Consider the following 24,701-nt stretch of genomic DNA (forward strand, 5'->3'; position numbering starts at 1 on the left):
TAGTGGCAATGGGTTTCCAGTATGAAAGAAGTTGTGTAGTCGTGAATCAGGTCTGATATGTGTCTCTGCTTCTCGGTGAGTGTGTGGAAGAAAAAGTCAGTGCAGGATGTGGAACTGGAGAATGATTTAAAAAAAAAATCTTTACAATTTGCAGTTTTCAGTAGATTCAGATTAATCAATGGAGAAGACAATGGGATATACATCTTCCAGTGTTATGTGGGAATAACTGTCCGAGTGCACGCTGCATTCGTCCACTGCTTAGTAGTTGTGTCCAGTCCTGTCAAATATATTACTTTTTCAGGGGCTGCATCTGCAAAGTAATGCTCGGAGCTACTTAAATTATGACACTTGCTCTCTCATTTTATGAGATGTTTGGATGAGCAGCATATGCAGATGTAAAATGTGGGGAAAAAAAAAAAAGGATTTTTTTATATTATTGGTAAATTGTTAAATCTTTTCCTGATAGAATCATCTTTATTTTTAAGTAATTCTAGGCACTGTTATAGGAGACAGGGCATTTTAATGTATTTTTGTTGTAGGGGGAATGTCAGAACAGGTGCTTTCTTTGCTTAAGTAATGACAGGCAGTGATAGCTGCCTTTAGAAAGTACAGGACCAGCCTTCTGAGTGAAGAGACTCTGATGCAAAGGATACTTTTCCTCTCCTCATTAGCTGTCACTTCTGCAGGCCTAATAGAGTGTACAATCTTTTTATCAGTTAATTCGCCTCTGTTTTCCAGGCATTCATGCATTGTTACATGTTTGTCAGGTCCTCTGAAAGACTTTGCCAGACATATATTGTGCTAGCATTGGGGCTGTGGAAGCTTTTCTGAAAAGGTTAACTTTTTCTTCTGTCTTTGCTTCACTTGGTGTTACGGTCATTTCATTTCAGGGTCTAAAATCAAAAATAAGGGGAAAAAAAAAAAGCAAGCCCCTGCTGCATTCAGAGCTGAAATATTTGGCATGGGGCCAAACTTGGTGTCTGTAGCCTGTATCGTGCTTCTCGCTAATGCCTTCTGATAATTGCCGGAACATTTCTTGATAATATCTACAATATGTCACAAAGCTGACCGACTGTTTTGTATTAGGTTCGGAAGGCAAAGCATAAACTTAATGTTCCTTCATGTCAAATCCTTCAGTGAGCTCAGCGGTGGAATCTGTAATGGTTTGAACCAAGCTTCGATGTGTTGTTCTAAGAGTCATAAAGAAAACCAGCTTTGGAGTCCTCGTTAGCACTCGTTAGCTCCTGTTTCTGATTCTCTTGGCTTATCCCCAGAATCTATGCGTTTTGTTGGGAGGGGTTTTTTTTACCTGTTTAGTAGTAATAGTAGGAATAGTATCTCCGTGAAGGATAGTAACTTCTGATTGAAACAGTTTGGTTTTGTGTTGTGGGTTTGTGGGTTTTTTTTTGTGGGTTTTTTTTTTTTGTTTTGTTTTGTTTTTTTGTTGTGTGTTTTGTTTTTTTTTAATTCTATAGGTAGTTCTTGGTTTGACAAATGGTTTTGTTAACACTATTTTTTGCTTGCTTTGTCACAACTAATGAAACCAGTAGTTTTCTGTGTTTTCTTTTTGAAATTTTTTGTAAGACACTTCACTTGAGTTTGCAGTTTTGTCTATGATATGGCTTTGTGTGTCATGTTTAACATAATGATTCGAGATTTGTTTTTGCCTACTGGTGCACTACATGTGCTTTTAAAGTCTTAAGTTTTCAATTTCTTAATTGAAAGATTTTACCAAAATTGTCCACAGGCTTTGAGGTGCTATTAATTCCTTTTCCTATTCGATTGAAGCAGTAAACTTTTGTGCTAATAGCAATGCCAATTGTCCATCTGAATATTAAAAATATGTAAAAATCCACAAATGATATGATCACAAAGAAAAACACTCAAAACTACAATTTCATAAGCTGTTTTAATTTTGTTTTCATGGCTTTATTTTTTCTGCTTCACATATAGCATTAATGTCTTCCACAACCTTAACTCTCTTCCCTATATGATCCTTGCTTCATCTGATGTAAACCAGAAATTATTTCCCTATTGACAACCGATGTCCTCTTCAATCTTATTCAATTACTTGGTCTCAGTTTGTACTCTTGTGTTCCTCTTGGATTCTTCCCCCCTCTTCCTTCAAGTCCCCCTTGATTGTAGTTCTCAAGTTTAGCACTCCACAGTGGCGTGCAGCAACTGGCATTAGTGATAGAACAGGATAATTGCACTCAGTGTCTGTGCCCTTGAGAAGAAGCAAGCTCCTCAGAGACTTTAGATGCTAAACTCTGAGTTTCTACAGAGCATGTTACATTTGGAATACTTTGTCATTTTTGAAGTTCCTTAGTTTTGTATATGTAGTTGGCTTAGTTTCTTAGGGGTGCTAAATAACACTTCTCTGACACCTGACTATCCTCCCCCACCAAGACACTGTGTAAAAGCAGGGGAACAATTGCATTGAAAAGTACTAAGAGATTTTTTGTTTAAGCTTTACTGTTAGAAATAGGAGATTCAGTTTAGCAGCACTACACCAAAAATATCATCCTTGTGTAGGTGCTGTAAAAGAAAAAAATTCAAGTGATCAAATTTCAACAAAGGTTTGAGTATTAATCAAAATCACAATTTTAAATAAACTAGTAGTTTAAAAGATGGGGTTTGTGGCATTATTGACGACTAGTAGTTCCCGTTACCAAACAATTTGCTTTCCTGAATTCTGTTTTCAGCTATCTGGAACCTGGTGGTTTTTTAGAATACCTAGGTTGTACAGTGTGTTAAAGTGCGTATGTTGTGTGGAGATAAATGTCAAGTTACAATTCTGATCATATTTTAGCCCTAGAATGCTAGAACTTCCATCACGTTTATGTTTTTGCATACGTTTTGTGCATTTGAATATTCTTGGTGTTCTCTACAGAAAAAGATGCTATGTCAGATACAGAAACTTGCCTGAAGATGCTTTTCAACTAATGCATATCCCTCTCCTGTCCCACAATGTACCTTTCTCTTGCAAAGCAAGGGACATGTGATAAAAAGTCTAAAAAAGTGTGTGCTTTGCATTAACTTCTATTTTGAGTTTTTTTGACGCGAAATATTTTTTTAATGTATTTTATCTCTTTGATTTAAATTGTGCCACAAGAAGGAGAATACCATTTCAGTTGCTCTAAAAAACTGTAGCTGTACACAAGTTCTGCGGGTACACTAGGGAATTTGGCAGTCAGGATTTGTGTGCAGAAGAACCTGAAAATAATCCCTGTCCTCTTACATTTTCTGAATACAACACTCACGGGCACAGTTGGAAAATTTAGGTTATGAGTAGAAAATTGATTTTAGGACTCCAGTGCCCCTTGTGAACACAGTTTCCTAGTTTTAAATTACTTCCAAATTTTCAGGATTTTAGTAATTGTAGAGAAGTGCAAGAAACGAAGGAGTAATATAAATGAAAAATTAGGAATAGCAAATGTTTATGACCAGAGTGCAAGCTGTATATTGTGATACTCTGATTCTTTATTAGTTTGTGTGCTGTTTCCTTTCTCCTAGACACAGTAGTGTGAGTTTGTGCTTAACATAAAAGATTATCGCAGCTTATTTGGTATAAGCCGAGTAGCAATCAAGTATATTGTGTTATTAGACTGTATCTGTGACTGTTTGACAACGATAAATAGCAGATTTTAACATTTGAGCATGAAGCTGAATAGTGTTTTCTTATTTTGTCACTTTTGCCCAGAATATCTGCTCTTGTCTATAAGCTACAGTTCAAAATTTTTCGTAGGACAAGGTGGACGAAATCTACAATTTTCTTGGAGTGATTGGCAGCAGAGAAGATGATATAATGTAAAGCATGTCATGTTTATCACTATGTAGGGGATGTTACTATGTTTGCATGCTTTGATTTGCAATAGTGATAAGAGAATTAACTGAACAAAGCTATTTGTATGAGATGGCTGCAAAGACCTCATATTTCTCCCTGGTCTTCTGAAGATAGCAATCTCTACCTTAGTTAGAGAATGTGCCTGCTAAACTGGTGTTACATCTTGATTAACTGTTAACTGGGTTCGTTTTGATTTCTCAAATAGCACTTGGTTGACTTTCTTGTGTGTGCTTAGGACCCTGTGTAGATCTCCATCTTTCCACATAGATTTCTTTCAGGAGTCTTTGGATTTTGGTTAATATTGCTTGCTATTTGCTCTGCCGCTAATGCTGGCTTTGTTGCTCTGCTGTTTGTCTTTCGTCTTTCTTATGTTTTCTTTAAGCTCACAGCAAAACTCTAATCTTACTGAGATTGCAGGTAATGACTTGCTTTTTGAGGTTTTAAAATAGAATTATGACAAAACAACCACCTTTTTTGTGTGTGTGCATTTTATTTTCTCCAGTTCCTATGTACTTATTTGTGTGCGTTTAGGACTTTTTAATGGTTTCTGTAACACCTTACGCTACTTGCTTTAACAGTAAGAATGGAACATTCCAGTTAGTTCTTTAGCACTGCTGCAAAACATAGGAGTGCGTGCTTTTTGATTGCCTGTTTTCCCCCTCAAGTCACCTTCAATTATTTCAATATCATTTATCTGTGATGTGGAGTCTATCTGACAAATCAATACTAAGCTCTTCTGATGCTGAACCTGGTAAAGCTGGTTAGGCTTATAGGTATGTGAAGTGTGTGCTCCTGTCTTCAGTCTCTAAGGAGATGCGGAGAGAAGATTCAGGCACTTTTAGATTGATGCATTTCCGCAAAGCAGCTATTCTAGAAAAAAGAGATCATATTTAAAGCATGTGTTTTTATGTTTATGCTCTCTAACATCACTGAGGAAATGCAGTAATCGATGAGAATCCTGTCAGATATTAATTCTTGCCTTTCTCTCCTTCAGAATGCCCCAATGATCTTTGTTCAATACTGTAATGATTATCTGTGTTCAACAGGATGCAGTCAGGGAGAAGAGGGCAATGCCATAACTGGCAGTGCTAATGGGAGCTTGTGGGGCACACTGATGTGTTAAACTGCCAAGCAATTTGAGCAAACCTGTTACACGTTTTTGTTATGCAAAATTTAACATCTGTGGCTGTGCTGCAAGAATGCCATGCACAAAGTTACCTCCGATGAATTTTTCCTTTGCCAGTAGTTTCTGTTGCTGGACAGAGTGATTGGTGCAAGATACAGTCCTGGCCTTTGATTTCTGTTCTCTTTGGGAGACAGCTTTCAAGGGTTTGTTTTCTTACTGTTTAAAACTGAAGCTACACATGTATGTTGTCTTTTATTGACTTGATTTCTGGCCTTGCCTATAAGAATTGCCAGACATACTGTAATGTGACTTTTTTTTTTTTTTTTTAAATTCTATAACTAGATAGAAATCTTTCTTCTTATACTTCGAGTGTGCTGTGAGATGGCTCTCTGAGAGAAAGAGTTTTGCTGGTCAGCCTGTAGAGCTTGGCACATAGCCTAGTTAAGTATTACATTGAAGATCTAAATTCAGGGCAGTGGAGATCAGCAAGAAATTAACATCTTGCTAATTAAAAAACCCACCAATCAACCAACCCCTCCCCCCCCCTCAGTAAACCTCCAAAAATTTGACGTTTGGCTTGAGTATAAAGCTGAGAGGGAAGAATAGCGGGTTAGTATTTGTAACTTGGTCCTGCCTCCACACCTAGCACACTGAATTGCGTACTGTCTGAAGATCTTGGTCTATTTTACAAAAATAAGTAATTTGAATTCAGAGTACTTCGAAGTCATGGAGACTACGATGAGGGAAGATACTGCATTGTTACCTCTCCTGCCAGTGCAAGGCTTGCATATGTTTTTGTCTTGTACTGTATTATCAGAATGGTAAACTCCAGGCTCCTGAACCTCTGCTAAAGTTGTCAAGCTCTGCTTCAATTAATCCTTTCAGTTTTGTCATTAATCTTTTGCCCTTCCCCCTCTACTCTGCCCTCGTGAGACCTCACCTGGAGTACTGCATCCAGTTCTGGAGCCCCCAACATAAGAAGGACATGGACCAGTTGGAGAGGGTCCAGAGGAGGGCCACGAAGATGATAAGAGGGCTGGAGCACCTTTCCTATGAGGACAGGCTGAAAGAGTTGGGGCTGTTCAGCCTGGAGAAGAGGAGGCTCCGGGGTGACCTTATAGCAGTCTTCCAGTACCTCAAGGGGGCCTACAAGAAAGATGAGAAGAGGCTGTTCAGGAGGGCCTGTTGTGATAGTACAAGGGGTAATGGTTTTAAAATAGAGGGAGGTAGGTTCAGGTTGGATATTAGGAAAAAATTTTTTACCATGAGAGTTGTAGAACACTGGAACAGGTTGCCCAGAGAGGTGGTGGATGCTCCATCGCTGGAGACGTTCAAGGCCCGGTTGGACGAGGCCCTGAGCAACCTGATCTAGTTGGAGATATCCCTGTTCCTTGCAGGGGGTTGGACTAGATGACCTTTGAAGGTCCCTTCCAGCCCTAACCATTCTATGATTCTATGAATCTGTAACTATTGTGTGTCATCTTGAGTAATTTGATTTTTCCAATCTGTATATCCTCTAAGTGTTGGTGAGTTTTCAGGGTCGTTTCATGTAAGCAGAGTATGTTTTGCCTTTTTTTTTTTTTTTTAAATTTATATCAATGTTGTTGTGATGGTCTCATTCTTCCTTCTAGTTTTGTGAAAGTTTTTTGGAAACAGAATGTGTGCAATCTCCCTCCTTCCCTGCAGATCATAGGTACCTCTTTCTACCTACGTACTACCTAATTGTTTTAATGCCTTAAACTAAGCTTTATGGGGAAAGGGCTCCCAGTACCTGTAAAGGCAATACTCCTGTTCCTTTTTCATAGTAGTGAAAAGCTGATTATCCAGTCTGCAGCTATAACACTGAAAACTTGAAACTAATTTACCTTTTGAGTCTCCCTAGATCTTTGTTTTCCTCCTTCCCAGTGTCTTAGAATCATAGAATCATAGAATGGTTAGGGCTGGAAGGGACCTTCAAAGGTCATCTAGTCCAACCCCCCTGCAAGGAACAGGGATATCTCCAACTAGATCAGGTTGCTCAGGGCCTTGTCCAACCTGGCCTTGAACGTCTCCAGGGATGGAGCATCCACCACCTCTCTGGGCAACCTGTTCCAGTGTTCTACCACTCTCATAGTAAAAAAATTTTTTCCTAATATCCAACCTGAGTCTTGTTATCATTGAAACTGGGATAGCATTTCACTGTCTCTGTAGTAAGTTGAGGCACAGAGAAATTTATTTGTTCAAGACTGCAAGGCTACTGGTGACCTTGACTTTCCTGATTGCCTCTCATTAACTGTGAACTCATAACCTTAGAACAGACCATTCTGTTTCCTATCAGCTACAACATAATACCAAGATGTCAAAGTTTTCTCTTCTAATACAGTTCAAGAACTTGTGGTACAAAGTATGAAATGACTGTAATACCTAGACAGACCTTATCTAAGCACCATTTGTTTTCATTAAACATCTGTCTCGCAGAGGTGGTCTTAGTAGCGTTCAGAGATCTTTTCAACAGCTAACCAGTGCCAGGAAGCTGTCCATATGAAGAAATGTTATTGCCGATGTAGTATGCTGACTTTCTGAATTGTGTCATATAATTAGTAGAATCATACCTAGATAACCGGGTGAATTAGTTTTGCAATGATACTACTTAAGTTTTTAGTAATGTGGAATGACTAGATGCTCTGTCCATCCCAACAATACTTACTGCTTCTTCTGCTACATCCTAAACCTTCCAAGCTATCAGAAGTTGATAGTCTCATGTTTCACTTAGAAAATGTTGAATGACATTCTTTTTGATTTTTTTGGAACTGTTTCAAGATAAAATTCTGCTAAAATTGACTAATTTCACAACCCATTTTTATTTTTTGATAGAGTGATGTATTCTATCAGCTGCTATTTCAAAACCTTTCTGAATAGTTACCTTTTAGCATAAATAATGAAGAACAAATCTTGTATCAGAGAGGGGAAAGAGGGAAAATCTTCATATTCACTAATTACTTTGGAAAAATAAGACCTGTGTTGTCACACAGTATCAAAGGGAAAGCCTTTCCCTTAAACTCGATATTACTTTTTTTAAGGAGGATTTGGGCAATTCTGTGTCACTGCAAAGTGCTAAGCTGAACTTTCTTTGTGAAATGCTGTTATGATTCCATCTCTGTCTTTGATTTCTTCATAAAGTGTGTTGCCTTCACAGGAGCACCGTAGCTACCTAGAATATCAGTGTAGGTAACCACTTCCCTGGGCATCCTGTTCCAATGTTTGACGACCCTTTCAGTGAAGAAATCTTTCCAAATATTGAACCTAAACCTCCCGTGGCACAACTCAAGGCCATTTCCTCTTGTCCTGTTGCTTGTTACTTGGCAGAAGAGACCAACACCCACCTCACTACGACCACCTTTCACGTAGTTGTAGAGAGTGATAAGGTCTCCCCTCACCCTCCTTTTCTTCAGGATAAACAACCCCAGTTCCCTTAGCTGCTCCTCATAAGACTTGTGCTTCAGACCCTTCAACAGATTCATTGCCCTTCTTTGGACATGCTTCAGCATGCTCCCAGCACTCAGTCGTGTCGAACCTCCTACAGTTGGCTTTGGCCCATTGATCCAGCCTGTCCAGATCCCCCTGTAGAGCCTTCCTGCCGTCTAGCAGATCCTCAGTCCTGTCCAACTTGGTGTCATCTGCAAACTTAGTGAGGGTGTACTTGATCACCTCATCCAGATCATTGTTAAAGGCATTAAGCAGAACTGGCCCCACTTCTGAGCCCTGGGGAGCACCACTTGTGACCGGCTGCCAACTGGATTTAACTCCATTCACCACAACTCTTTGGGCCCGGCCACCCAGCCAGTTTGTTCCCAGCGAAGAGTACGCCCATCCAAGCCATGAGCAGCCAGTTTCTTCAAGAGAATGCTGTCGGAAACGGCTTTACTAAAGTCTGGATAAACATCCATAGCCTTTCCTCCATTCTCTAAGCGTGCAGCTCATCATAGGAGATCAGGTTAGTCAAGCAGAACTTGCCTTTAAGAAACCCATGCTGACTGATCGCCTGGTTGTCTTGTATGTGTTGTGTGACGGCCCTCAAGATGATCTGCTCCATAACTTTCCCTGGCTGTGAGGTCAGCCTAGCAGGCCGGTAGTTCCCTGAATCCTCCTCTGGCCTTTCTTGTAAATACCATAGCTGCTGCTAGGAAGTAGCTAAATACACTGGTCAAGAGCTCTGTTTCCACTCTGAAGGGTACATGTGTGGTGTTGTTTTGAGAGCTATGGGTCATTTAGAAGGACAGTGAAAGGACTAAGGCTCAAACTTTTTTCACATTTTTTTGCCTTACTGTCCAATTCAGTAGGATTATAAAGATTTAGAGATCTTTATATATTTATTTATTTAGTATGTATATATAAAACCAAAAATGCTAAGTCACCCTTATCTGTTCTAGTCGTTGTCATCAGCAGAGCCAGTAATTCTACTTTGGTATTGGAAAGAAAGGTAAAGTGGTTTAGCTTGTGTTTCCCAGTCCGTTTACCTGTTTATCAGATGTGCCTCTAACACCTAACTCTCTTGGATGATAGAGAGAAGGGACTTAATTCTTGACCTGTGCTTTGCAATTAAGGTGTCTGGTGCAGGTGTACAGCACGGTGCTGTGCTGTCCTACTCTGGCTGCAGCACAGCGCGGTGGTCTCTCCCTGACTCTGCAGTGTTGCACTCCGAGCACAGTAGGTTTAGGTAATTGAGTGGAACAGCTGCATGTACTATGAGACAGTGTAGAGCCAGAGGTGAATCATGATGTGTAAAAATGTTCAAGATACAGTCTTAACAGTGACCAGCAGGCCTTGTCCATGAGCTTCGCTGCAGCTTTTGCTAGATGCAAATGGTGAGATGGTCAGGCTGGAGTGCAGGGCACTGAAGGATGTGGCAGGAACTTACATCTTGGGTGCAGATATATCTTGAGGAGATAGCACAGGGCTAGTCTTGGAGGAGGAAGCATGCTTAAATATCATGGTTTGGGAATATATGAGGAGATGTTCTTCAGTATGACACTTAATAACGTAAAAACACTGAAATAGACCTGCTGGCATTAGGATTTGTCCGGCTTGATGTGGATGGAGTTGTTGCTGTGGATTTTTTTCTTCAGTATTAAACACTTGCATAGCTGTCAGAGGCCAGCTGTGGTGTTTGCTGGTGAATTAATCTCCTCTGTATGGAATTACTGCCACTGCTGCTTCTGATCTTGGTCTGACAGCTAAGAGGAAGAGAAAGGAAAAAAGAGTGTCTGCTTCAATCTCAAGGTAGAAGTCTCTTCAGATAAAAGCGCCATGCTTATGTCACTTGATAGTCTCACTTTGTCTCTGGATACTGCGGTTTCTGCGAGAATGCCTATGCTGTTAATGGTCCCTGCTGTTATGTGGAAACTGCTTGTGGCATCAAGTCTGTACGTTGTTTGAATTAGCTACCAGCCTATGCTGCCAAAACCATATTTTCTCCTCACAACTGCTTTCAGGCTTCTGTGCCTTCCGAAATAAGCTATGTAACACATTCAATAGCTGATGCCCTTTTTCTGTGTTGGTTTGTTTTTTGTGGGGTGGTTGTTTTTTTGGTGTGTGTTTGGTTGTTTTTTCGTTGGGTTTTTTTTTTTTTTTTTTTCCCCTCTTTAGGGATGTCTGTTTTCCACAAGATTGTTTCTTGGTCTACTCACCTGGGAAGCGAAATAAGTCTTTTGGCTCTTTCTGCTTCCTGGCCAGTCTTCTGCATGCCATCTACCTAAAATACCTTGCCATAGATGGGAATTATTTAGGATCCTTCTGTTTCTTTCAGCTGTCCTTGTTGATGTGAGTCATATTGGCCTTTACAAGGAGGTAGTTTTCTGACTGTTGATTTTATTGCGTGAACTGATAATTGGGAAAGCACATTGACCCTGCAAGGGTATCGTGGATCCGCCACACATGCTTTGCTGGTAGTAACTAGATTTTCTGTGAATGCATTTTGCCTTTTCAGTGTGTAGATTTTGTTTTTCTTTTCATTTCCTTCTTTTCTTTTTAAATGAAAGGTAGCTCTGCCTGCAAGACATTGACCCTGATCCTAGCCTTTTCTTTTTCTGTGGTTTGTCTGCCCTTATTAGACAGTCCTATCTGGAGCAGTACATGTAGCTGATGTTTGTGGAAGGTTTCCTTTTTTTTTTATCAGCTGGAATGTAATACTAAGGGACATGAGGTTATGATGTAATGAAAAACCTGTATGCATACAGTCTAATGCCTCTGCATACTTCAAATGCTCTATATTGAATTCTTCCATAGTGAAAGAACAGGCTTCTCTTTATTCTCATCTTTACTCTTATCTCTAGTTCCAGTTATGCTTTTTGCGTGCACTGTCCCAGCAGCTTTTGTTAATCTTTTGCTGATTTCAGTTGCACCTTCAAGGTAGCTCTCTTCATATGTTAGTGTGTCCCAATAATAAGCTTTCATCCCTACTCAGATTTGACTACTAGGCTTTGCTGACAGTTCCATCATAAAGAGCATTAGCAGCAGAGCAGCATACGCAGTTTCCAGTCCAGCTGTTCTCTTTGGTGATCCTTCTCACAGCAGCTTAGCTCAGAGTTCATCAGAAAGGCTAACATTAGACTAGCTATGACCTCTCTGCTCCCACAGGAGCTGTTTTTAACCTGGATTGTTTCAGCATTGGGGTTTACAGGATAAAGCCACACACAGTTGTACAGGTACGGTAGAAGGAGTAGTGAACTCTGACCTCGGGGCAGAAATGAGCTGGTAGGAGAGCTGGGGAGAGGAGCTGCTAAATCTGGGTACTGCCAAAGTTTTCATGGTGGGAAGCCATGGCATGACTCACATCTAGACTTGTTCCTTGTGCAAGCAAGGAGGCGAAGCCTCTAGTACCAAGTAACTAGCATCACGGAAGTGAGCGGCATGTACTTCTGATTAAAAATAGAACTGAGAAGTCATTTGTTGTTCACACAGGGGATAATGAATGTGGTAGCTGTCTTGAGATTTACTACCTGTCAGTATCAAAACCACTTTGTGTTCTCTGTGATCCAGCAGTGTATCATGTATCTGCTGATGTTAACCCTACCAGAAGACACTATTGCATTGAGTCTACCCATCTGATTGTTTTGTGCTGATGAAATGAACTGTTAATATATTCTGATTCAGAATGTTGTACAGGTGTACCAACATGGCTAGTGTCATTGAAGGCACAGCCCACATAAGCTTTTTAATAGTCTGAAGAGTCTTTCCTTTGTCATAGGAATAATCACATCAACTTAGGTATGCTTTAGACTTCTGAAATGGTATCCGTATTGGGATTTTTCCGTGTGTAAACTGTGTCTATCTCAGCTCTAACTGCTCCTGAAAAGCATTCTGAAGCGGAGACAGAAAGGAAAAAAATAAATGTCAGCAACAGAGAAGAATTCCTGGTTTCTCAGTTCAGTACAGGATCTCATGTTACATGGGTTAATAACCTTAGTAAGAGAGAATGTATGGTCTCTGAAGATCAGTGCTCTTGCTGGCTGTCAAGATTAAGTTGACCCTACCATGGTTCCAAGCTGGGATAGAAAGGAGACCTTTTTTGAGCATCCATTTTTTAACTTTACTAAAGTTTGTGTTAAATGATAATGAGAAGGGCATTGAGAAACTTAAAAAGAAATTATTAGAAGTTTTAAGAGTAACTTCCAAAAGGAGAAGTGATAAGGTCGCCTAGCTCTAATGCTTACTGCTGATTTTAGTCAGTTACACCAGTAATTTAATGGAGTATCATCAAAAGATAACTACTATAGTCAGAAAAGCCTTGTGACTTGTAAACAAATGTTCATGCACATGTGAGATGGCTACATTTTCTGTAATACAGATTCCGTTAATTAGGGTTAGTTTGCACTATACTATCTCTGATTTGGTGAATATGATGTAATCTTCCCAAAGTAGCTATAATCTGTGATTATTTCCGCCAGATCTTTTTGAGTTAGAGCTGACTCTGCATGGTGTCTTGCCGAGAGTGGAAGCCTTTTTGTTAAGGAGAGGTAAAAACATTTTGAAAACATAGTCTTGAGAAACATTTGCCAAGTTGAGTAGAAATGTATTTTCAGTTCAAGTACCCTGTGGATATCTTTACAGAAGTAAGAGTAAGTCTGTCTTGCATTTCTAAAATATTCTGATTTTTTTTTTTTCAGAGAAGACTCCTAGAAGGAGTTTTGTGCTGATTCTGAAAGTGAGAAACAGTCTCATGAATTTTCATCTTCTGTCTCATATAATTTGGAGCAGGCTCTTGACCCATATCTTCTCCCCATCAAATGCATACCTTAAATAGCAGACTGTAGAGTTCATATTCACTACAGGAATGAGGGGCTCTACAAATTGGAATGTTTGTGGAGAGATTGAGAGAGAATATGTCTAGAAGTGTCTAGGGGAAGAAGCTAAATGTAGGTCTTCTGTCTCCTGGAGTGCAGGTGGAAGATTTTGTACTGGTATCTCCATACCCGGGAAAAATCTTGAACTTTTGTGCTGTGTGTGATATGGACAGCATTGGGTAAATACCTTTTGTTGTCATCTTCTTCCAGATTTCAGTAGTGGTGCTCATCATGTTCAGTATTAATTAAAACTTTGCTTTTCTCTGTACAAACTTAAAAAGTGGTGAAGAGAGCACAAAGCCAAAAAAAAAAAACTCTTCAGGTTAATATGAGTGCTTTGACCAGAAATGGCATTGTGTTTTAAAACTAGCTTAAAAAAAGTGGAGTTACAGGCAAACCCTGGATTTACTGCAGTTTTGGCTGGTTGGCACTATTATTCATAGAATCATAGAATTTCTAGGTTGGAAAAGACCTTAGAGATCATCCAGTCCAGCCATCCATAATCCCCCATTAAACCATGTCCCTAAGTAGTTCATCCACCCTTTTCTTAAACACATCCAGGGATGGGGACTCAACCACCTCCCTGGGCAGCCTATTCCAGTGGCTGACAACCCTTTCAGAGAAGAAATTCTTTCTAACATCCAACCTGAATCTCCCCTGACTAAGCTTATACCCATTTCCTCTTGTTCTATCACCCATCACTAATGTAAAGAGCCCCTCCCCCACCTCCCCACCATCCCTTCTCAAGTATTTGTAGGCCGTAATCAGGTCTCCCCTCAGCCTCCTCTTCTCCAGGCTAAACAGCCCCAATTCCCTCAGCCGCTCCTCATAAGTTTTATTTTCTTTTATTCTTTTATATTCTTTTATTCTGAAGTTTTATTCAGACAACAATGTTTTGAGACTTCTTCCTGCTCTACCCTGTTTGTTTTTTTGTGTATGTTAGTAGGACATGCTCTTACTGAATTTTAGCAGAAGCAGTGGTATGTAGAAGTGTTGCTGTTTGTCTGATTATCACCTGTTAAAGTATATATCGTTCTTAAGATTTCATGGCACTAATGGAAGAATTGGAGGGTGTTTTTTCTGGTGTGTTTTGTTCTTTCCTCTGACATATTTGATATTAGTTACTATGTATGTTCTCCCTTCCTCCAAAGACTTCTAACAACATGCTTGAACTATCCTTGTTTCCTTAGTAGTGCTTCTGTAGTACTGTCCAAAAGTAACACTGGCAAAAATAACACATCTAAATGATCAGTTCCATGATTTAGTAGTCGTGATCTGAAAAATAGACAATATGTTCAAGGTGTCTGTTATTCTACATTCCATGCAATTAAACAGGCCAGTTTAATTTTTAGTCAACATGTATCATGAATTTTAGTAGAGTGAGTGTGTTGCAAGAAGTGATCAAGGAGTTCAGTAGCAGAATAGTTGACTTTTAGTACTGACCATAATTTTTATACGTCTATGCATATTAATATTTTTTTTCCAAATGTTTTTCTACAAATGCTGTTAATGAAGAATTTAAACGCTAAAAACTCCATATTTCAAGCTGTGCACCTGAAGTTAGCTTTTAAAAAGACTCTTGAGTTGAGGAAAGGAAATTGTTCACTGTTTAAGGCTTTTCACAGGCAGTGAAAAGCCTGAGTTGGGAAGTACGTGGCTTTGTATGTTGAAGTCAGCATAGCTGTGTGCATAGTAGTTTAATTGACTTGCATAACTGTGGCCGTTCTGTGCGACTTGTTCTGTGTGTATTCTCCAGAAGAGTTAACAAAATAATTTTTTGACATGGTTCTTTCTCCAGGGACTGCCCTGGGGCATTCCACAGGTTGAGCCCAGTTCTGTAAAGTTAGTTTCAGAAAGCAATTTGAATGCCGGTAAGCAGGCTAAGATGAGGTATTCACGTGATTTATTCCCACAGGTCTGTTGCTATAAGACAGCTGCATGAGGTTAAGTTACTTACAGCAAGCGTGATGGAGGAGCACTTTATGGTTATTGCTAAAGGCACCGTAATAGTTCTGGTTGGTCACTGAGTGTGCAGATATGATTCAGTCAAACCTAGATAATGCTGCTCTGCCAGTGTCTGTCTTACCCCTTTTCTTGATTTTTCGTTTCCTTGCTGTTGCTCAGCAAAACACCTGCAATTTGATTAGTACATTGGTAGCAACTGCAGCTGATGGTTTATTGAGTGTATAGAAATGAGTTTCCGGAAACTTCTGACAGAAAAAGCAAAGCATTTCTTGACTGGCAGCCCTCCTAGCCGGTGTTCTGACTGATTCACTGCCCAGTTCTTGCTGCTGCTTTGCTTAGTGGCTAGCAGTGTTCTTGTCCTTGGTGTGTGTTTTTTTTTTTCCCCTGCTAGGTACAGCTGTTTATTCGCATGAAAAAATTTATCTTCTGGAAGCAGTCTTCTATCCATAGTTCATTGCGTCCTATAGATTTTTCCAGCAACCTGCCTCCTTTTCCCAAGCCTCCAAGTGATGGTGGTGGGCGTTACTCCTGTTGCTGGAAGGGAATGAGACCCTGATCAAATTCCAGCAATGCTGCTGATCATAAGGAAGCAGATTATTGAAGTTGCTAGGCATTTTGTTACTGTTTTTTGCATATTAAGATATTAATATTTTATAATGGCCAAAGTTTGGTGAGGTCAGATAATGATTTTTGTTTAGGTTGGATTTTGAAACATAGTGGAGGGTTCATTGTAAAGGGTGTTTATTTTTCGTAAAAGTAATGTTTGTGAAGTTAATGAGCATGTTCGTTCTTTTGCTTGCCCCAGAGTTTCTAGAAATTAGAGTAGGTGCTTAATCTTCAGGGCTGTTTGCGACAAATTATATTCTGAAAATTCAGATGCCATATTTTCTAGAATTCATACAGAAAATTAACTTAGTTGTTTTCTGAATTTTGAAAGCAAACAGAGTAAGTGCTTTTGTTTCTGGTAGTTAAAACATTGCAAGGCTGTTTAATTGAAAGTTTATATTTAGGCTGACAAGAAATAGGGAATAATTTGAATCGGTTTCCAGAAAAACTGTTCACCCTAATACCATAATTCAGAGTATTCCTTAAATGTGTTTGAATAATACCTCTTCAGTACAGCTTTATGATGTCTGAAGAGTATCAAGATAATTTCAGAGAAGAGGAAAGTGTGAATATGAAAGAGAAACAAAACTTCAATAATCTGATCTGCTGAAAGCCTGAGGGGCAGAAGACCAGCAAAAGAAATGGAAATCCATAGTATTCTTTCTTTTCACTGTAGGAAAAGGAGATACAAATAATAAGTTTTTCCTTTGTAAAATTTCAGATTATACAGTGTAGTTATTCAAAGTACATGTTTTTACTCAAACTTTGTATATGTTTCTAGATTCAATTTTTCTTGTTACTTAAACAGTTTGAGTATGTGGATGTAATTTTTTTTTTCTTGAAAGGCAAGTATCTCCATCCATGCAGAAGAAGTTTAGGGACAGACTGTTTCCAGTTCTAGAGGTTGGTTGATACCAAAGTTAATCAGCGAGAGGGAACCACAAGAAATAGCAAGAGTAGATGCCCAGATGGTGCACTGTTCGAAGCCTTTTAAGACTAGGTGCAGTGAGTTATTATCCTAAATAATTTTGCACACACGGGCAATGATGGCTATTGTACTTCTGTTTTTTCAGTCCAATGCTCTTTCCAATTTCTGAGAGAATATGCTTATCGTTTAGATTTGTGAGCCTGCTATTTCTCAAGTTTTGTCAGGGAAAGGTATTGATCTCTGCTGGGTAAAAAATTCTAAAACATAAGCCCAAAGCTCTGAGTGGAGAATGGGAATCTAAAAAGTCGCATTTTATTAGAGGAGTCTTTGGGTTAGAGTGTGACTCCAGCTGGGTGGGATGGCTGGTGGGTTGGGTTCTTTTGTGTGTAACTTCTTAAATTGATACAGAAAATGTAAGATAACATATATACCTAGGAATAGTAAAATTAGTGGGTTTTCAACTTCAATGCATGTATCTAGAAATGAAGTAGGCATGTGTACGTGAGAGTATATATGTAGGTTTATAGTAAACAGCGTCATTAAATGCATATGAATAATGCATGCATAAAAGCCTCGTGAGGCTGCTTCTAGAAGAAGCTTCATTTCCTTTCTGATATTTGTACAGTGGTATTATTGAAATTGATTTAATAAAGCTCTTACAAAGTTAGTGAGTTAAATACTCTCCCTTCTCCAACATCCTCCATTCCATCCCCTCCACCATCCATTTCCCCCTTTTTCTCTGTCCTTCTTCCTCCCTTCTCTCCATTCCCTGTCAGGAAGGGGCGCCTCAGAAGAGTCATTTCAGCTCAGCACGCCACCGTCAGAGACTAGTGGAACCAGCAGCTACAAAAGTGAGTGCCTTTATTGAAGGACCATTTTTAAAATGGAATGTGGTGTCAGCAGAATGTTTGTTACTGGAGAGAAGCTCTTCTGCTACGGGGTGGGAGATGTAGTTACCATTACTCGTCTGCAAGTGATAGAATCAATGTCTCTAAAGGTGAACTTCAGCACTGCATAGATTCGTATTCAAGTGCAGCTATTGTACTTCCTAGAAAAAGGTGAGATGAGGGTGGTTTTTTTTGTGTGTCTGCAAAGTGAAATAGAAACTGTATGAAGTGTTCTGCTTTGGTTTTCTTACTTGGCGTGATGTCGTGTGCAATTCATTTGCCTCATTCTTAAACTAAAGGTCTTCATTGAATAAAATAATGGCCAGGATGTGGAAAATAATCAAGTAGTCTATTATCAAGCTGTGATACGAAGTTTCGGAGTGAAAATAAAACACTTTGGCATTGAAATATGATGTTAGCAGATATAATAGCAGTACCAGTTTGTGAGATTATTCCATCTTTTTAGAGACATGCTTTTTATTAATAGTACACAAAATAGTTTCAGATACTCAGTGAGTGTGATGTTATTATGAAACTTTTCTTCTTTAGGCTAATAAAATGTACTATAATGCATATTTGAGAGCATCTGTAACTGTTCAACTGTGTCTATTTTTTTGCTACTGTTTGTGAGAGTCCAGCAAAAACTATGTATCCATTACTACCACCTCCCAGAAACATCATGCGCTACTTTCCTTCATATTACTTGCAGAATTATCTCAGTATTTACATACAACCCTTGATTACAGGTTGAAATAGAACAATGCTAGTAGTCCTAGTCTTGAATGAAAAGCCCTGGTTTTAAGAAAGAAAAAAGCGGACACGTCATCTTGTCTTGCATTCTGAATTATGACTCCAGTCACTGTTTTCAGACCAATTCTTTCTGTTTCCACGTGTATTGACTCATTAACTATTAGTTGTGTTGACTTTTACTGTTGCCAGCTTGTATTATTTATTCGTTTTGACCTGTAACAACATTGTCAATACTAATCTATCCTTTTGGGGGATTGGGGAAGGACATTTTTGGGGTTACAGATGCAATAATAAGTGAAGTATATGTTGGGTTTTTTTAAAAGGATTAGTGAAGTAAGAGCAGAAATTAACTTTGAGTGAATCTGTACTGTCTCTTAAGGAGCCCGTTCTCTTGATGAGCTACTTTCTGTGTGCATTAATATACACTACAATCACTCCAGGTAATTCCCTGAATGTGGACAGCCAAAGGAAAAATGTATATTGAAGCGCAGTTCTGTAGACATATGCTGTGCTAGCTTCTGCTCCCTCCTTTTATCCAGTTTTCCAGCAGTTTTCCACCATACCCCAGTACTCTACTGTACCTCAGGATGCACCTTGTCTAAGGTAGGCGTGCTGTCAAAACCTCCGTCTGGTAGCTGCAAAGCAACCTTTGCAGTAGTTGCACTTCTGTTTCATTTGGGACAGAAGGACCAGAAAAGGTCTTGATTGGTCTTTTCAGGGCCCTTAGCCATACCCTTTACTCAGTGTCTTTGCTGCTGGGAGGATATCCTGATGCACTGGGACTATGTCAGTTGGCAGCTTAGCACTGCTGGATACCAGCCCAGCATGTGGAGGGGGGGCTGTCGTCACAGACCACATCATGTTCCACCTCTCCCCCTACAACCAAGCTTCAGAATGACCATCTGCCTGAAAAGACTCTTCAGCACACAGCAGGAACATAGCTCTGGTTGAGTGTTTTGTTTTGACTAAAATGTGTCTGCACGGAAGAGTAAGGAGCCAAACAAGCAGCACTGCTTCATTGCCAATACTGTGTGACAGAAGAGAAAAACTGCAAGTTCGTAGTTCCCAGGGGCATGGACCAGCCTGCAAATCGCCCACCTAATCTCGTTCTTCACTGTCCATGCCAGATAATGATGAAATCGTGGAACAGTAGTCTCCTGAGTCCTGTTCTTTGAGAACCTTCCACTAGGTGGGCGGTATTTCCACATGGCAATCCAATAAAGCTAATTCTGACAGGCACCTGCACTCATCTGTGCTGACACCCACCCTTCCCTTCCCCCTCTCCTGCATATACTTCTCAGTGAGGAATAGCTGCCATGCTTTATGTCCTAGATAGATATGCCTTTTTTTCTTACTCAGCACCCTTGCTATGTTCTTAGAATCAACTGCTACAGCTGAGAGAAGTGTACCTTCCTGGTCTGATTAATGTGAATTGAAGTAATAATTCTTGCATGTTTCCCACTCCTTCCTACATGCCTTTTCGTTCTTTTGCGCCTGGAGCAAACTCAAGGGCTTGGATTATGTGCTTTTGCCTGATACTTTTCCCAGATTTGAGACATAGAGATGTCATGTTCACCTGAGATCAGACCACACTCAGGCGGATCCAGCTGATGGAAGATAGGGTCTAGAATAGGCTTTGGAAGCTCAACAGCTGCTCTTCAGCAGGAAGTTTTGGAGTAGGAGCATTGTTTTGTATTTCTGGGACAAGGAGGCCATAGTTTGCTGCTTCTCATCGGGCAGGCCCTGAAAGCGGACTTGAGAGCAGTGAGAGGGCTGTGTTCAACACCTTTGCTCAGGACTTTTGGGTCTGTACTGGACTGCTATTCCTTGAACTGAGAGTGCTCAAGAGGAGGGATGAAGTCAAACCTGTCCCGCAGCGGGTGCTACAGCTAGTTGTGTGTTGGTGGGAACAGTAGCCCAAGGTTACCTGAGCAGATTTGGCTGGGGAGAAGTGAGGCACATGGTGCTGCGTAATAACAAGGGTGATACACTGCGGTGTTGAAAGGCCCACCTGTGTTCCATGGTGTACTTCAGGCAGGGTGAGATTCTCAGGATTTGTCGTTCAGATAACTCTGAAAGCAAAGTAGGGAAGTGTTATTAGCGCAGAGCCTCTGAGACAAACTGTGTTTTCCTATACTCCTGTACTCCTGCTTGCAATTCCTGAACTGCCATTTTCTGGCACTCACCTGTGGACTACTGCAAGTCAATAGGAGCATCATCAGAGTCCTGTTACCCTTCTTCCTTCCCGTTGTGTGGCATGAGGGACTCTTACCAGTAGTTACTGTGACAGCCTGACCAGCCACTCTGCTTGAGGGAATCCATTTGCAATGCAGCTCATGAAGAAAGCCCACAGCTTTCTCTTGCAAAATGTGAATCCAGCTGGGAAAGTAGGGCTGCAGTCAAGTCAAAAGGAATCAGTAGTGCAGCCTCTCTCCGAGCCCTACCAAAGACTTAACCTGTTTACTCTGTGTGCTTCTGCGGACATACCTCCTGCAGTGCCCTCTTGGCAGCCCCCTCCAACACTTGACCCTGCAGGGCATTGATGATCCATTCTTGGAGCTTTGGGGACCAAGGAAGCTCTCCTGATGAGGACTAGGAGGACAGGGCTGAGAGTCCGCTCTGCAGGTAATTCCAGAAGTAGGAGGCAGTAGAAAGCCAACAGGACTATCTGAGCTTCCCCAGCCTCTTGTTCTGCTGCACTCCTTGGTCTGAATTTATTGCCTCAAGAATAGCTGCCAGTTGCTCTTGGTGGTAGGGGTAGGTGCACAGCAGCCAGCGGTCTCGTACTCTTGTTGCCAGCCTAAAGCAAGAGTTACTTTGCCTGCTGCTTTTCGACTGAAGATGGCAAATTGCCACCAACAAAGCTGACATGCCTTTCTTTAAGCTTGTTGAATCAGCTCTTTCTAGTTTATAAAAACACAACAAAACAAACAAACAACCAACCTCAAAAAAAAAAACCCCAAACCAAACAAACTGGTTACTTTGAAATGGTGTGTTGTCTCTTGGCTCTGTAAAGACTGGTAGAATCCCTTTTATTCCTTTTGCCTTCCTGTGCAGCAGCTGTTTGCCCAGGTGGCAGGATGTTATGGAAGCCTAGGCTGCACAGATTGCAGAAACTGCTGCCTGTATCAGGGACACTGTTTGGAGGTGGGGAAAGACCATCGAAGACCGGTAAAGAAATACTGGGTTTATGCCTAGAAAAGCATCCTGGTGTTTTGTTCTGTGTGTCTGGTCCCTGGGTTTCCTGCATCTGTCTCCTAACCTCATGCGTGTGGGAGAACAACTCTTACTTGGGAGACTTGAAACCAAGGCAGTGTATCTCATGAAAGCAACAGCAGTGATGCAGAGGACACGGAGGTACAACTTGCCCAGAAGATCTCCATCTATGGTCAGCTGACTACAGGTGATTCACCTGCATCTTGGCATGCATTCTACAAATTGTCCTGGACCTGGATGAGTGGATTAGTGATTTGTGTGACTCAAAGCAGCAAGGGACATGCTGTGTTGACTTCTGATGTGGAAACTACTGTTTACTGAGGGGAGAGGATCTTGGCCTGCCCTGACAAAAGATAGTAGGCTTGTTGAGATATCGTGCTGTGAACTTGGCCAACTATGAGCTCTTGTCCAACCTTATGATTGGTTGATCGATTTGATGCAAGTCAGGGAAAGCTGGTCTTCAAACAATGATGATGAGCCTTTTCTCTGTAGATTTCTCTTTGAACCTCGATTTTAGAGCCTACAGCTGGTGGTTGTTGTAGGTTCCTAGGCTAGTCCTGTCTGTGAAACTTTGTATCTTCAGTCTTTTTTCAGTCAAGCTTGGAAGTGGTTGAGGCTAATAACCTGCATCTGAGAGAAAAAGAAATAAAATGTTTTGAGAGAGAAGACTCCCTTTTCTCTGGGTATTGGAAGAAGTACTTCCTTCATCCATTGAGTACTGATTTGCCTCTTCCCATGTTTTAGGTATGAAAGTGACTATTTGACAGCAGAATGAGCAGCAGCAGGCAGTGGCAGGAGTATTTAGTGTGCTTACCTAACTAGTGCTAAACAGCTGCTGAAGTTATGAATAAGACCTTTATGTATTTGCTGCGTAATCACCAGGCATAGCCAGAAGGTTGAGGGAGGTGATTATTCCCCTCTAATTAACAGTTAAGAGATGCATGTGAAATAACTGCATCCAGGTTTGGGCCCCTTTTACGAGATAGATGCTGGAATTCATCATGTACAGGGAAGAGCTGAGGAGCTAGGTTTGTTTAACATTGTGAAGGCCGAGATGGGATTTAATGGCTGTCTTTCACTACCTAATAGATGGATCTAGAGAGAGATACAGACCGTCACTCATGGAGGTGCACTGCAAAAAGATGAGAGGAGACACAGGTTGCCCGAAGGGAAAATCTGAATAAACAAAATGAATTTTTCTCCATCAAGATGTTTAAGAATTGGAACAAGATACCCAGAGGGCTCCATCTTTGAAGGTATTCAAAACTTAACTGGCAAAGGCCTTGAACAACCTGATCTCACTTTGAAGTTAGCCCTGCTTTGAGTAGACACTTGGACCAGATGGCCTCCAGAGGTCCTTTCCAGCCGGAGTTGTTCTGTGATTGAAGGGTGTGATACCTGCTGCATGCCAGCCTCTGCCTGCCCTGTAGTGATGCAAAGCTCCCAAGTGGCCTTTTCAGCATAGCATCTTCCAGATGATAAGCTATATATTCAGTACAAAAGATGCTGAAACACTGTGGATTCTAACTAGTTCGCTTTGGCCCACAGAGCAGGGTTTATTCCCAGACATAGATAAACCCAGTATAGATGTAGTCTCTACGTATCTTTTGCTGAATATATTACGTTACTTGATGGTGCCTTGAAACAGAAGCTTGACTTAAAGGATTGCTGGGTAATTTTTTGCTAGAACTTCTTTGTGGGTCACAAACATGAACAGAGGTAGACAACGTAAAAGAAAGTGCTGCAGGAGCACTGAAGGATGAAATAAAACATTCATAAAGCTGAGAAAGATAACGGTCAAATAAAAATTGATTTGATATGGGAGCATGGAGGTTGAGAAGGAATTATAAGGGAAAGCATTCAGACTGTTTTCAAACTCTTGTTGTGTTTTGACGCATAATAAGAATAAAGCTGTATTTCAGATAGGCTACCAGTATAAATTGGGAAAAATTGTAGGTAACAGTTATGAAGGTTACTTGGAACTTTGTTAGCCTGTAAAAAACACTGATAGTAGAGTGAATCAAAAGAAAAACTCCAGGCTGGCTGTGAAGAGAGAGGACATTTCAGTAGAGATAAATTGTTTGTTATTAAGTCATTCTGGTACAGGTACCTTATCAATTAGTTACAGAGCACAGCAATCTTTTCCTCAACTCATACTGAACAATTTCTGCAGCACCTGTGAATAAGATTTTAAAAAACGGACTTTCTTGCTTATGAAATCCCTCTTGGAGTTACAGTAGTCACCACTGCAGATGTTCTACTTTCTAAGCTGATAAAAATTTTCTAGAGCTGTGTTCTCATCTGCCTACCTCACCAACTTATGACTTGTAAAGAAATAGTTTGCTGTTGAGAACCATGTTTCCACCTGCTAAACCTAGACTGAAGATGTTAAATAGATGGGAAGCCTCAGTAAAAATAAGTATTTACTTATGGCTGTCAATAACAGGTGACTAGGTGGATGAGATGCTGTTGTGTGTCTTGCTAGGCTACATCTTAAATATGTTTTAAACCCACATATATTCTTAGAATTTTACTGCTTTTTTACCTTAAACTCGACACAAATAGAAGAGTCTGCTCCAAGAGTAGAGTATTACTCTAACTTGTTCATCACAACGTCTGCCCATTTAGAGAAGAGATCATCCAGTAGGCAGAGGAGTGCAAAGAAAGATGTACTGTTCCCTAGCACTCCTCTGTGGAAGCACCTGATAGATGTTTGATTTGATGGCCAATTGATTGCTAGAAAGTTATGCTTACCAAAGGTTAGAGAGTCTAGCAGACATAAATAGAAGCAGAAGGCAGTTTGCAATCAGATATTACAAATGGATCCTCTCTTTGGCAAGTTAAGGTTGTCTTCCATATAAAGTTAATTTTGTGAACAAGTCAGTCTGCCAGTATTCTAATATTCATTCTATTAGATAACTATTATAACCTTCTACCCCAAAATGGGAACAAAATAAATCCACAGTACTCCTTTTTCTCCTGTTTTCTTCTGCATGTAGTTACCTTTGCTAATAAAAATACCATGGAAAATACACTGGTGCCTTCCTTAAATGTG

At 40.4% G+C, this 24,701-nt stretch overlaps 1 protein-coding gene across 3 annotated transcripts in view; it reads left to right on the top strand.

Moving 5' to 3' along the window:
* The window catches only part of MAST4 (microtubule associated serine/threonine kinase family member 4), a 297,039-nt gene that overhangs the window by 102,704 nt on the left and 169,634 nt on the right, over positions 1-24,701 (top strand). For 2 of the 3 annotated variants that reach the window (XM_086629716.1, XM_086629714.1), the window contains exon 4: positions 17,570-17,644. The exons of the other annotated variant lie outside the window; for it this stretch is intronic. In XM_086629716.1, coding sequence (XP_086485842.1) covers positions 17,570-17,644 — 75 coding nt within the window. The remainder of the gene's footprint in view (positions 1-17,569; positions 17,645-24,701) is intronic. 3 annotated transcript variants of the gene reach the window in all.

Source organism: Tauraco erythrolophus, chromosome Z, assembly GCF_009769465.1.
Source record: "Tauraco erythrolophus isolate bTauEry1 chromosome Z, bTauEry1.pri, whole genome shotgun sequence".
Lineage (NCBI taxonomy): Eukaryota > Metazoa > Chordata > Aves > Musophagiformes > Musophagidae > Tauraco > Tauraco erythrolophus.